Source organism: Oryctolagus cuniculus, chromosome 5 (assembly GCF_051225735.1).
Source record: "Oryctolagus cuniculus isolate XC-2025 breed Fujian yellow rabbit chromosome 5, ASM5122573v1, whole genome shotgun sequence".
Classification (NCBI taxonomy): Eukaryota; Metazoa; Chordata; class Mammalia; order Lagomorpha; family Leporidae; genus Oryctolagus; species Oryctolagus cuniculus.
In genome coordinates this window covers 76,343,924-76,356,462 of record NC_142871.1, presented here as the reverse complement: position 1 = coordinate 76,356,462, position 12,539 = coordinate 76,343,924, and the positions used below count along the sequence as shown (strand labels likewise).

Here is a 12,539-nt window from a genome sequence, read left to right as displayed (position 1 = left end):
ACCTAAAAGGTTGCATTTATGTTTCATTTTTTTTTATCAGTGACCCAAGCAACTTTGTGATATTGGTATTTAGACTCTGAATAAATACACATTAATGTTGAAATTCTTAAGACTAATAAAATCACTGTAACTTCCTCTCAGTTTTACTGTGAATCTGAAACTGCGTTAAAAAATAGACTTTCAGGGGGCCGGCGCTGTGGTGTAGCAGGTGGAGCCACCACCTGCAGTGCTGGCATCCCAAATGGGTGCTGGTTCAAGTCCCAGCTGCTCCACTTCCATTCCAGCTCTCTGCTGTGGCCTGGGAAAGCAGTAGAGGATGGCCCAAGTGCCTGGGCCCCTGCACCCACATGGAAGACCTGGAATAAGCTCCTGGCTCCTGGCTTTGGAGCGGCTCAGCTTGGCCATTGCGGCCATTTGGGAAGTGAACCAGCAGGCGGAGACCTCTTTGTCTCTGCCTCTGCCTCTCTGATTTTTTGTTGTTGTTGTTTAATCATAAACTTTAAGTCTTCAAGAAGGAGTGGTTTCTGTAGCACAATCCATATCATCATTGCAGATTTATGGTTACCTATAGCATGCTAAGTGTTTTGCATGGTTAATGTTGCTGCTTCCCCATGCTGAATTCCAAATTTTAGAAGCTGTGGGAAATACTTCTCTCAAAGGTAATCCTTGCATCTCAATTATTGGGAAAACAGTTGTTTTACAACTATTACGAAACTATAGTGCCTGAAATATTTATTTTTAGGATAACTGACCAATCTTTAACTTGTTTTTATTTTGTTATTTATGTCTTTAAATGTAATGTTAACCATAGATCACCTGTTAACTAAAAAGAAAAAAGTTGTTACTATAGTTGGATTTTTTTTATATTTTATTATTTCTTACCAAAAGTAACTGAGAAAAGATAATTACCATTTCAGATTTTAGAGATGTGGAAATGAAAAATTTCTTTATATTTAACGTAATTCTAAAGAAGACAGTATTTTAATTCTTATATATAATATCCTTGTTTTAAATGTTACACTATTATGGCATCTTTCAGCTTAAAATATTTGTGATCAATAACTATTTGTTTTATTGTGTTAATTGATCACTTATATGATGAAAATTATTTTTTTTAAACTTTTATTTAATGAATATAAATTCCCAAAGTAAGCTTATGGATTACAATGGCTTCCCCCCCATAACGTCCCTCCCACCCGCAACCCTCCCCTTTCCCACTCAATATAAACTAAAAATTAATAAATGATAATAGTTAATTATAACTATAATAAAGATCTAATATATATTATTAAATTAATGTCATTTCTAATATATAGCTTTACTAAGAGAAGCAAGTAATACTAAAAATAATGTATATCAGTCTTCAGAGTATAAAGATATTAATTCAGAAACAAATTAAAAGGAATTTTATCACAAAATAGCCATAAGACCATAAAAATTACTTTTAAGCATAAGTTGAAATGAAATACATTTTTGAAAATAGACATTAACATTAAGCTTATTTATAACTTAAAAATTTGTCAATTCTCAAAGAATGATCAGGCCATAAAATAATAGTACAGATAGTAATAATATGATAATTTCCCAGGGAAAATTGCAAGAATAAATCAGTGTACTGTTATTATAACCATACAGTTTCATAGAAACAATCTTTCAATTATAAACTGCAGAATTTTTTCTTATATCCAGTTAACCACTATATGTTATTTTAGGGATGAAGCATACAACGACACGCTTTCATAGAAACATTCTCACAGATACAAATTGTTGTTTTTTTTCTTATATGCAGTTAACCACTATATTGTTATTTTAGGGACAAATTATACATATGTCATATCCAATAATCTTTTATACCATATTTCATCAAAGTTTTCTGAGAGAAATATCAACTACAGAAGAATTTTCCTTATTACTTTTGTTTTCCATTTGAACCCACTGTGAGTATAAAATTAATTTGTTAAATGCTTCTGAGGTGAAGAGGAAGTCTATATTTTAAAACGAGGGGATCAGCAGTCCTCAGTGTGGATGCCCACCACTTTCTATCAGTGCCCATTGCCAACATGGCTAAACCCCTACATCATACTTCACCCATGGGCTTTGTTATGATTCCCTGGCTCATTAATCTAACCAGCCAAGTAGCAGTCAGATTTCAAAGCAAGAGAAAACAAATTCTATAATTGGAAAGATTCATTCTCAAGGGAAAAATATTTGGTATCTGGTCTGATAGTAGTTTACTAGTTTATAATTATTAGAATACCTTTTTCTTTCCTCCTTTTTGAAAAAGTTATTACAGTTGTGCCTTGCTATTCATGAGTTCATTACCTACAGATTCAAGAAAGTAAAGATTGAAAATATTCAGAAAAAAGGTGTACTGAACATATATGGGTTTTTGTTCATTATGCTCTAAACAATGCCACATGACAATCCTTTGCATTGTATTAGATACTATGAGTAATATAGAAATGATTATGAAAGTATAATGGGAGACCAGCGCCGTGGCTCACCAGGCTAATCCTCCGCCTACGGCACCAGCACCCCGGTTCTAGTCCCACTTGGGGCGCCGGGTACTAGTCATGGTTGCTCCTCTTCCAGTCCAGCTCTCTGCTGTGGCCCGGGAAGGCAGTGGAGGATGGCCCAGGTGTTTGGGCCTCTGCACCAGCATGGGAGACCGGGAGGAAGCACCCAGCTCCTGGCTTTGGATCTGTGCGGCGCCAGCTGTGGCGGCCATTGAGGGAGTGAACCAACGGAAGGAAGACCTTTCTCTCTGTATCTCTCTCACTGTCTATAATTCTCTGTCTCTCTCTCTCACTGTCTAACTCTGCCTGTCAAAAAAATTTAAAAAAAAAAAAAAGTATATGGGAGGATCTGCATTGATTATATGCAGATATTACCATTTTATATAAGGGATTTGAGCACCTGTGTTTTTGAACTTTCCTTTGATATAAAAGAATGCATGTATTAGTAAATATTTCTAATACTCTTGTTATTTCTTAGAGAGGAATATATTCAGAAATCTTCCTCAGGTATTCATTACAACTGCCTTTACCGTTTGACTTGTAATACAATTCATATGGTTATGTTCCCAATTGAGTGTAAGTAATTGATATATTAATAAACTTAGCCGGCGCCGTGGCTCAATAGGCTAATCCTCCACCTTGCGGCGCCGGCACACCGGGTTCTAGTCCCGGTCGGGGCACCGGATTCTGTCCCGGTTGCCCCTCTTCCAGGCCAGCTCTCTGCTATGGCCAGGGAGTGCAGTGGAGGATGGCCCAGGTGCTTGGGCCCTGCACCCCATGGGAGACCAGGAAAAGCACCTGGATCCTGGCTCCTGCCATCGGATCAGCGCGGTGCGCCGGCTGCAGCGGCGGTCATTGGAGGGTGAACCAACGGCAAAGGAAGACCTTTCTCTCTCTGTCTCTCTCTCTCACTGTCCACTCTGCCTATCAAAAAAAAAAAAATAAAAAAATAAAAATAAACTTTCTAATTCAATAAACTAAAATAACTGTTAAAACACAACGTGGTTTGGTATATGCAATGAATGAATTAATATGGATTCTTTTTATGTTTTTTAAAGTTTAACCAGTCTAAATGTTTTGGCTGTATAGAAACCAGTTTATTGTCTTTTAAAGGATTAATGTTGTCAAAACTGATGTCACTAATGTTTATCTGAGTTGTGTGTTAACATTTTTCTCTTTTACTTTAAGGTTGTATAATCTGAAAAATGACAATTTTGTATATATAGAAGAGTAGGTAATTTTAATCCAATAAAAATGTGTGAAAAAATCCTATCTGAAATATTAAAATCTGTTCATTTCTGTTTATGAAGCATGTTTAATTTCTGATTAACATGAAAGGTAGTATTCAATCAGTATTATTTATATTTTTCTATATTGACATATGCAGCACTGCAAAGTAAATATATACTTTAAAAATCATTTTATTTCAAAGGTAGAGAGAGAGAGAGAGAGAGAGACATGAATGAATCATTCATACATTGGTTCTCTCCCCAAATCTCAACAACAGCTATCCTGGGCCAGACAAAAACCAAGAGGCATGATCTTAATCTAGATCTCCCAGGTGGTTGGCAGGACCCAATTACTTGAGCTATCATCTGCTGCCCTCCAGGGTACATATTAGCAAGAATGTGTGAATCAGGAACAGAGCCAGGACTTAGAATATGGCATTCCAACATGGGTTGCAAGCATCCAAGACACCATTGCATGTACATGCTCATTAAATTGGAGTTTATGTTATGTGTACATACACACATACACACACGTGCATAAACTTGTTTTTTAATTTGGAAGATATTTTCTCATTTGTTCTTCTTTGGGTATAATCATATGTGATAGTATTTCAAATCTTTGTTGAAAATGAAATAAAGAAGGTTTATTTTGGTTCAAAGTGTTTTGAATTTTTAAGTTTTTACAGTTTTTCCATATTATACATTTTTGTGAGTTTTTTCAAGACCATTTGTATTCATGGATTAATCCTGATATCTATAAGGAAATTAATCTCCTAAAATAGCAAATTAACAAACCACCAGAAAACCTACCGAGTTCACAACCATGCACTTTTTGAAACTGATCACAGTTCTTCAATTTAAACATGATGATTACTCTGAAATACAACACTTACAGAAACGGTCCTTAAAGGATATGTGTATCTGGGGGCCAGTGTTGTGGTGTAGCAAGTAAAGCCACATCCTGCAGTGTCAGCATCCCATATGGGCACCTATTCCAGTCCTGGCTGCTCCACTTCCAATCCACCTTCCTGCTATGGCCTGGGAAAAGCAGCAGAAGATAGCCCAAGTGTTCTGGATCCTGCCACACACATGGGAGACCCATTTAAAGTTCTTGGCTCCTGGTTTTGGCTTGGCCCAGCACTGCCACGTGGCCACTCGGGGAACGGACAAGCTGATGGAAAGAAGGTTCTCTCTCTCAATATCTCTCTCTCTCTCTCTCTCTAACACTGACTGAAAATAAATATGTAAAATATGTAACATCAATTTCAAATTATGAACACTCCCATATCCCATGGCATAGAAATTAATACCTATATATGACCAGCAAAATTTCAGTTAGTCATACAAATATTTACAACTTTGAAATGAAAAAAATGACCTACATAAAAGCAAGAAGGCTCTATTCCTTCGAGCATTCCTATAAAGAAATGAAATCCAAATTAAATTGTAAACTGTGATATATAACCAAGCAAGGGCTAAATGTTATTGTGGACTTAATGTAATATTCTCCTTGAAAACTCCTTGAGGTGCTTTGTTGCTTTAATTACTTTATAAAGACTCATAAATCCTGAATCAAGGAACTAAGTGCTAACAGGATTATATCCCAACTATTAGTAAATATAAGGACATAATGCAACATGATTAGCCTTTGTTATATAATTAACAATTTATTGTATCAAAAGACAAAGTAATTTAAGGCCTAATAAGCAAATAATCATAGACCTATAATTTACTGAAACCAAAACTTAGTGACACTTTTATATTAAATGTTCTAGATTAAATTTTTTGAAAGACTTTGAAAGGTAGAGTTAGAGGAAGCGAGCGAGCGAGTGAGCTTCCATCACTTGGCTCACTCCCCAAATCAACAGCCAGGGCTGGTCCAGGCTAAAGCCAGGAGCTTCTGGGTCTTCCATGAGGGTGCAGGGGCGCAGGGACTTTGGCCATCATTCACTGTTTTTCCAGGCACATTAGGAGGGAGCTGAATCAGAACTAGAACAACATGCATATGACCAGTTCCCATATGGGATATGGTGTCTCAGGCAGCTGCTTAACACTACGGCACAGGGTCAGCCCAGAGGATTTAATTTTCAAAGAATCATATATATTGAATTTAAAGTTTCTCAACTTAAATGAAATTAACCATAAAGTTAAAATGCCTTTAGAAGCCACTCCACTGAAATAAATATTTTATAACCCAAAACAGTGGTGCACAATTCTAAGGTAATAGTGTATACAATTCAGCTTATGGTATATATTGTATCATCATGTTTTGTTGTTTTGATTATTGAAGAGCTTAAAAATCTGAACAGAGATCATTGAAGACACAAAGTAGAAATAGCTACACAATGACATTTAAATTTAATATATTAATTATGATCATAACCATTAATAAAAGTATATTAAGCCAGTTTTAACAAAAACCATTATCTAAAGATCATATCACCATGTAATATAATTTGATCATAGGATCTAATTGTAATGTTTTTAAGGTGTCAAATACTAAAAAAGAAAACTATTTGGGAGAAACTCAGTTGAAATATGTATAATACATTCCAGAAACACATATTTTAACAGAATCTCCTAAAGAGTACCATGCCACAGCTTCTTAAAAACAGAATATTAGGAGTGGACATTTAGCCTAATGGTTATACAACTGTTTCCCACAACAGAGTGCCTGGATTGGATTCCTGGCTCTGTCTCATGATACTATCTTTCTGTTAATGCAGACCCTGGGAGGCAGTGTTGATGGTTTATGAAGTTGGGTTATTGCCACCCATGTGGGGGACGTGGATTGAGTTCCTAGCTTCTAGCTTCAGCTGTAAACCATCCCTGGCTGTCACAAGCATTTGGGGAGTGAATCAACAGATTGGAGCACCTGTGTGCATACTCTCTTTCTTTTTCCCCTTTTCCCTCCCCTCTTTCCTACTTCTCAGAAAAATGAAAACAGTATATTAGCTAGTACTTTTTCATTCTATTAAAATACTGTGCATCACTACAGAACTGCAAATAGAATTAACATAAATCCTTAATCTTGTAAAATAAAAATTAAGAAAATGTCTAATATTTTTCCTACATATTTTTATTTCTAATTTAAAATTTTAACTATGTAAAACACACATAACATAAAGTAGAGGGGCTGGCGCTGTGGCGCAGCAGGTTAACGCCCTGGCCTGAAGCACCAGCATCCCATATGGGCACCAGTTCCAGTCCTGGCTGGTCCTCTTCCCATCCAGCTCTTTGCTCTGGCCTGGGATAGCAGTAGAAGGTGTCCCAAGTCCTTGGGCCCCTGCACCCACGTGGGAGACCCGGAGGAAGCTCCTGGCTCCTGGCTTTGGATCAGTGCAGCTCTGGTCGTTGCAACCATCTGGGGAGTGAACCAGTGGATGGAAGACCTCTCTCTCTGTCTCTACCTGTAACTCTGTCTTTCAAATAAATAAAATAAATCTTTAAAAAAAGCATAAAGTTGATCATCTTAATCTTTTATAAGAACATATATTATTCAGTAGTGTAAAGTACATTCACATTGTTGTGTAAACATCACCAAGGTACAGCACCAGGACTCTTTAATTTTAAATTTTTAATAGTTGTGTTTACTTATGCCTATCATTGGTAAATAAAATCCTTCCTTCATTAAATTTTGTGTGTTAACATGAATAACATTGTTAGAGAAAGTCTTATTGAAATATTATCCTTTTCCCTTTACAATTATTTTTTAAAGGGAGAAGCAAAGTGGGAGCAAAATTTTAAGAAGTTACAATATGATGCATTGTCTTGCATATAACATCGAAACAAATCAGTATAAATGGTGAACATGCTATTTATACACTTCTTGAGATAAAATGAAAATAAGTAAAATGTTCATAAACTCTTAGAATCATTTATGTTTAAATTAGAAACTGAAGACATAGCACATTTCATTAAAAATTACTCTGGTATTAAGAATGTATATGCCATAGTATAGGAAAATTAGGAACATTCCTTATGAGGCTGACATTACACAAAACCTAAATAAAATTATAGGACAATCTTACAGACATATAGAAAAATCCTTGTCCTGATATTAGCAAATTGAGTGCCCTCTGCACGGAAAGGGGATCAAAATCCAATTGAGGTTCATACTTGGATTGAAAGCCTGGTTCAGTATTATAAAAGCAATTGCATTTCATTAGCTGACTAAAAATGTGTTGTGATAAAGGGCTGATAAAATTCAAATTACATATTTACTCTTCGCAAATGAAAAACAGAAGGAAATGTTTTAATTTGGAAAAACATATCTAAGCAAAGACCATATAGCAGATAACTTAATTAGTGATAAAACTTGAAAATGTTTCTTTTGAAATAGGAAATAAAGTAAGACTGTCCATTATGATGAATTTTATCCAACACTCTATTCTTCCTAACCACTGCAGTAAAGTGAGAACAAACAAATGAAAAAATGTATGTATGTATAAAATCCAAAATAATCTACAGATAAGTTAAAAAATTTAACAAGAGCATTGTGTACCAAAACATTATAGAAAAATTTGTTGCAAAAACTTAATAAAATACCCTTTTGATGCTAAGTAAAAAGGGAATTTTTATTAACCTTGTGTTGTTTCTATGTACTGAATTTATGTTTATTGAATACTATTCTTCTACACATCATTTGTATTTACCCAGACTTATATTGGCCACATGGCAGAATACTAAATGACTGCAGTCTAAGATCTGACTTCATATAAATAGTCTTCAACAAATCTGATTGTTTGCTAAATTCTTAACTGAAATTTGCTTTGTTATAATATTTTTATTAAAATGCCATATGGAAAAGTATGTTCTCTTTACATATATCGTTAAAAAATATTTAGTGGTAATCATTATATGAAGTGTATCTGAGCTCAAGTTTTACTGTTTTTTCCACATATTTTTCATGTTTTTACACACACACACACAAATATTTCATCCACTGGTTTACCCTCAAGATGCCCCCAGTAGCCATTGCTGTGCCAGGCTGAACTCAGGAATCCAGAACTCCATTTGGGCCTCCCAAGTGGGTGGCAGGGACCCCCAAGAACTAGAACCATATCTGCTGCATTTCAGGGTGCAGAAGTTGTATCAGAGCAGAGCTAGGACTCCAACATGCTATGCAATTGTTCCAATTGGCATCTTGCCACTGCACCAAATGCCAATTCCCAAAAGATCGACATTATAAAAAGATGTGAGAGTGCTTACAATTAACTAAACATCTGAAGTACGTTAGAGGCTATATATGCTTCTGTTCCATAGAAGAAGTGCTTCCTTTCCTAAAACCAATCCCTGGAGCAAGGACAGTCTATTCAATAAATGGTGCTGGGAAACTGGGTTTCCCGTGCAGAATCATGAAGCAAGACCCCTACCTTTCAACTTACACAAAAATCCACTCAACATGGATTAAAGACCTAAATCTACAACCGACACCATCAAATTATTAGAGAACATTGGAGAAACCCTGCAAGATATAGGTACCAGCAAAGACGTCTTGGAAAAGACCCCAGAGGCACAGGCAGTCAAAGCCAAAATTAACAATTGGGATTGCATCAAATTGAGAAGTTTCTGTACTGCAAAGGAAACGGTCAGGAAAGTGAAGAGACAACCGACAGAATAGGAAAAAAATATTTGCAAACTATGCAACAGATAAAGGGTTAATAACCAGAATCTACAAAGAGATCCAGAAACTCCACAAAAACAAAACAAACAACCCACTTAAGAGATGGGCCAAAGACGTCAATAGACATTTTTCAAAAGAGGTCATCCAAATGGCCAGCAGGCACGTGAAAAAATGTTGAGGTTCACTAGCAATCAGGGAACTGCAAATCAAAACCACAATGAGGTTTCACCTCACCCTGCTTAGAATGGCTCATATACAGAAATCTACCAACAACAGATGCTGGCGAGGATGTGGGGGAAAAGGGACACTAACCCACTGTTGGTGGGAATGCAAACTGGTCAAGCCACTATGGAAGTCAGTCTGGAGATTCCTCAGAAACCTGAAGATAACCCTACCATACAACCCAGCCATCCCACTCCTTGGAATTTACCCAAAGGAAATTAAATTGGCAAACAAAAATGCTGCCTGCACCTTAATGTTTATTGCAGCTCAATTCACAATAGCTAAGACCTGGAACCAACCCAAATGCCCATCAACAGTAGACTGGATAAAGAAATTATCGGAAATGTACACTATAGACTACTATATAGCACTAAAAAACAATGAAATCTGGTCATTTGGAACAAAATGGAGGAATCTGGAACACATCATGCTGAGTGAAATAAGCCAGTCCCAGAGGGACAAATATCATATGTTCTCCCTGATCGGTGACAACTAGCCGACCACCAAAAAAGGAAACCTGTTGAAGTGAAATGGACACTATGAGAAACAGTGACTTGATCGGGCCTTGTCCTGACTGTTGATGAACAACTTAATACTTTATCCCTTTTAGTATTTTTTTTGTTCTACTTAACATACTATCAGTTGAACTCTGTAATTAATACGCAATTATTCTTAGGTGTTTAAATTTAACTGAAAAGTGATCTCTGTTAAATATAAGAGTGGGAATAAGGGAGGGAGATGTACAATTTGGGACATGCTCAAGCTGACTTGCCCCAAATGGTAGAGTTAGAAACGTGCCAGGGGATTCCAATTCAATCCCATCAAGGTGGCATATACCACTGCCATCTCACTAGTCAAAGTGATCAATTTCAGGGAACAATTGATCATACTGATAGGTTTAAGAGTCAAAGGGATCACATAAACAAGATTAGTGTCTACTAATACTAACTGATAGAATCAAAAAGGGAGAGAATGATCCAACATGGGAAGCGTGATACACAGCAGACTCATAGAATGGCAGATGTCCTAAACAGCACTCTGGCCTGAGAATTAGACCTTAAGGCATTCTGATCTGGCTGAAGAGCCCATGAAATTATTTTAGGCAAGGAAAGCCAAGACACTCTCTCTGGCAAAAAGACAAAACAAAAACAAAAACAAACAAAAAAAAACCACACACACCTAAATGAAAGATTTCTACGAGTAAGATCCCAGTAGAAAGAACAGGTCATCAAAGAAGGAGGTACCTTTCTCTGAAGGGAGGAGTGAACTTCCACTTTGACTATGACCTTGTCTAATTAAGATCAAAGTCGCCGAATTCAAAAGGCTTCATAGCCTTGGCAACTCATGACTAGAGCCTAGGGAGATTTCTGACGCCATAAACAAGAGTGTCAATTTGTTAAGTCAACAACGGGAGTCACTGTGTACTTACTCCTCATGTAGGATCTCTGTCCTCAATATGTTGTTCAATGTGAATTAATGATATAACTAGTACTCAAACAGTATTTTTCACTTTGTGTTTCTATGTGGGTGCAAACTGTTGAAATCTTTACTTAATATATACTAAAATGATCTTCTGTATATAAAGATAATTGAAAATGTATCTTGATGTGAATGGAATGAGAGAGGGAGCAGAAGATGAGAGGGTTGCTGGTGGGAGGGAAGTTATGGGGAGAAAAAGCCATTGTAATTCATAAGCTGTACTTTGGAAATTTATATTTACTAAATAAAAGTTTAAAAAATGCAAACTTCACCTTATCAATACATTATTTTTTTTTCTCAAATAGGCGTTACACCTAGAGTCTGCATTGCAAATGTCTACAGGAGCCTTTGAGGTTATGTAAATTAATCATCTCGATTCAGACCACAGAGAGTCTTAGGGACTATGAACAACTCTCACCTGAAAGGAGTGGTTGAGCTTCAACTCTTGTCAAGGTCGTCCTTTTGCTATGGATCATTAAGGGAGAAAATGTCTTCATATGTGTATTTGTGTTTATAATTTTTTCTAATTATAAGATGTTGGCAAATATTGCAATTTTTAAATTTTTTTATTTATTTGAAAGATAGAGTTACTGAGAGCAAGAGTGAGAGCAAGAGAGAGAGAGAGAAAGAGATCTTCCATCTGCTGGTTCACTCTCCAAATGGCCACAATGGCTGGGATTGGGCCAGGCCAAAGCCAGGAGCCAGGAATTCCACCCTGGTCTCCAAAGTGGTTGACAGGGGCCCACCTACTTCGGCCATCTTCCACTGACTCCCCAGGTGCTTTAGCAGGGAGCTGGATTGGAAGTGAACCATCTGGGACTCACTAGTACTCATATGGGATGCTGGCTTCACAGCCAGCTGCTTAACCTGCTGTGAAACAACACCATACTGGCAAAACATTTTTAAATATTCACTGGTTAGGGCCGGTGCCGTGGCTCACTTGGTTAATCCTTAGCCTGTCGCTATGGCATCCCATATGGGTGCCAGGTTCTAGTCCCGGTTTCTCCTCTTCCAGTCCAGCTCTCTTCTGTGGCCTGGAAAGACAGTGGAGGATGGCCCAATGGGATACCAGGAGGAAGCACCTGGCTCCTGGCTTTGGATCAGCGTAGCTCTGGCTGTAGCAGCCATTTAGGGGGTGAACCAATGGAAGGAAGACCTTTCTCTCTGTCTCTCTCACTGTCTAACTCTATCTGTCAAATAAATAATAAAAACAATAAATAAATAAATAATAAATAAATAAATATTCACTGGTTGGGTCTGGCTCTTGAATCACTTATTTGGATCTCTGATATAGAGAATACAAACCATTATGAAAAAATATATTCAATATTTTGTAATGTTCAGAAAGGGATATTAAATGACTAGCTATTATGATTTGTATAAATCCCAAGGATACAATCACAAAGACAACTCAGGGAAAGCGAATCTTTGAGGAGCTCTGCTTTTGTGGCAGCTTTCCCTGGGTCT

The 12,539-nt window shown here is 36.8% G+C and overlaps 1 protein-coding gene across 8 annotated transcripts in view; it reads left to right on the top strand.

The window, feature by feature from the left end:
- Positions 1 to 12,324, top strand: part of MANEA (mannosidase endo-alpha) — a 54,063-nt gene extending 41,739 nt beyond the window's left edge. For all 8 annotated transcript variants that reach the window (XM_089332888.1, XM_089332884.1, XM_089332885.1 and 5 more), the window contains one exon: positions 11,378 to 12,324. In XM_089332888.1, the coding sequence (XP_089189014.1) occupies positions 11,378 to 11,434 (57 nt within the window). In that variant the 3' untranslated portion in view covers positions 11,435 to 12,324. The remainder of the gene's footprint in view (positions 1 to 11,377) is intronic.
- Positions 12,325 to 12,539: the final 215 nt, after the last annotated feature.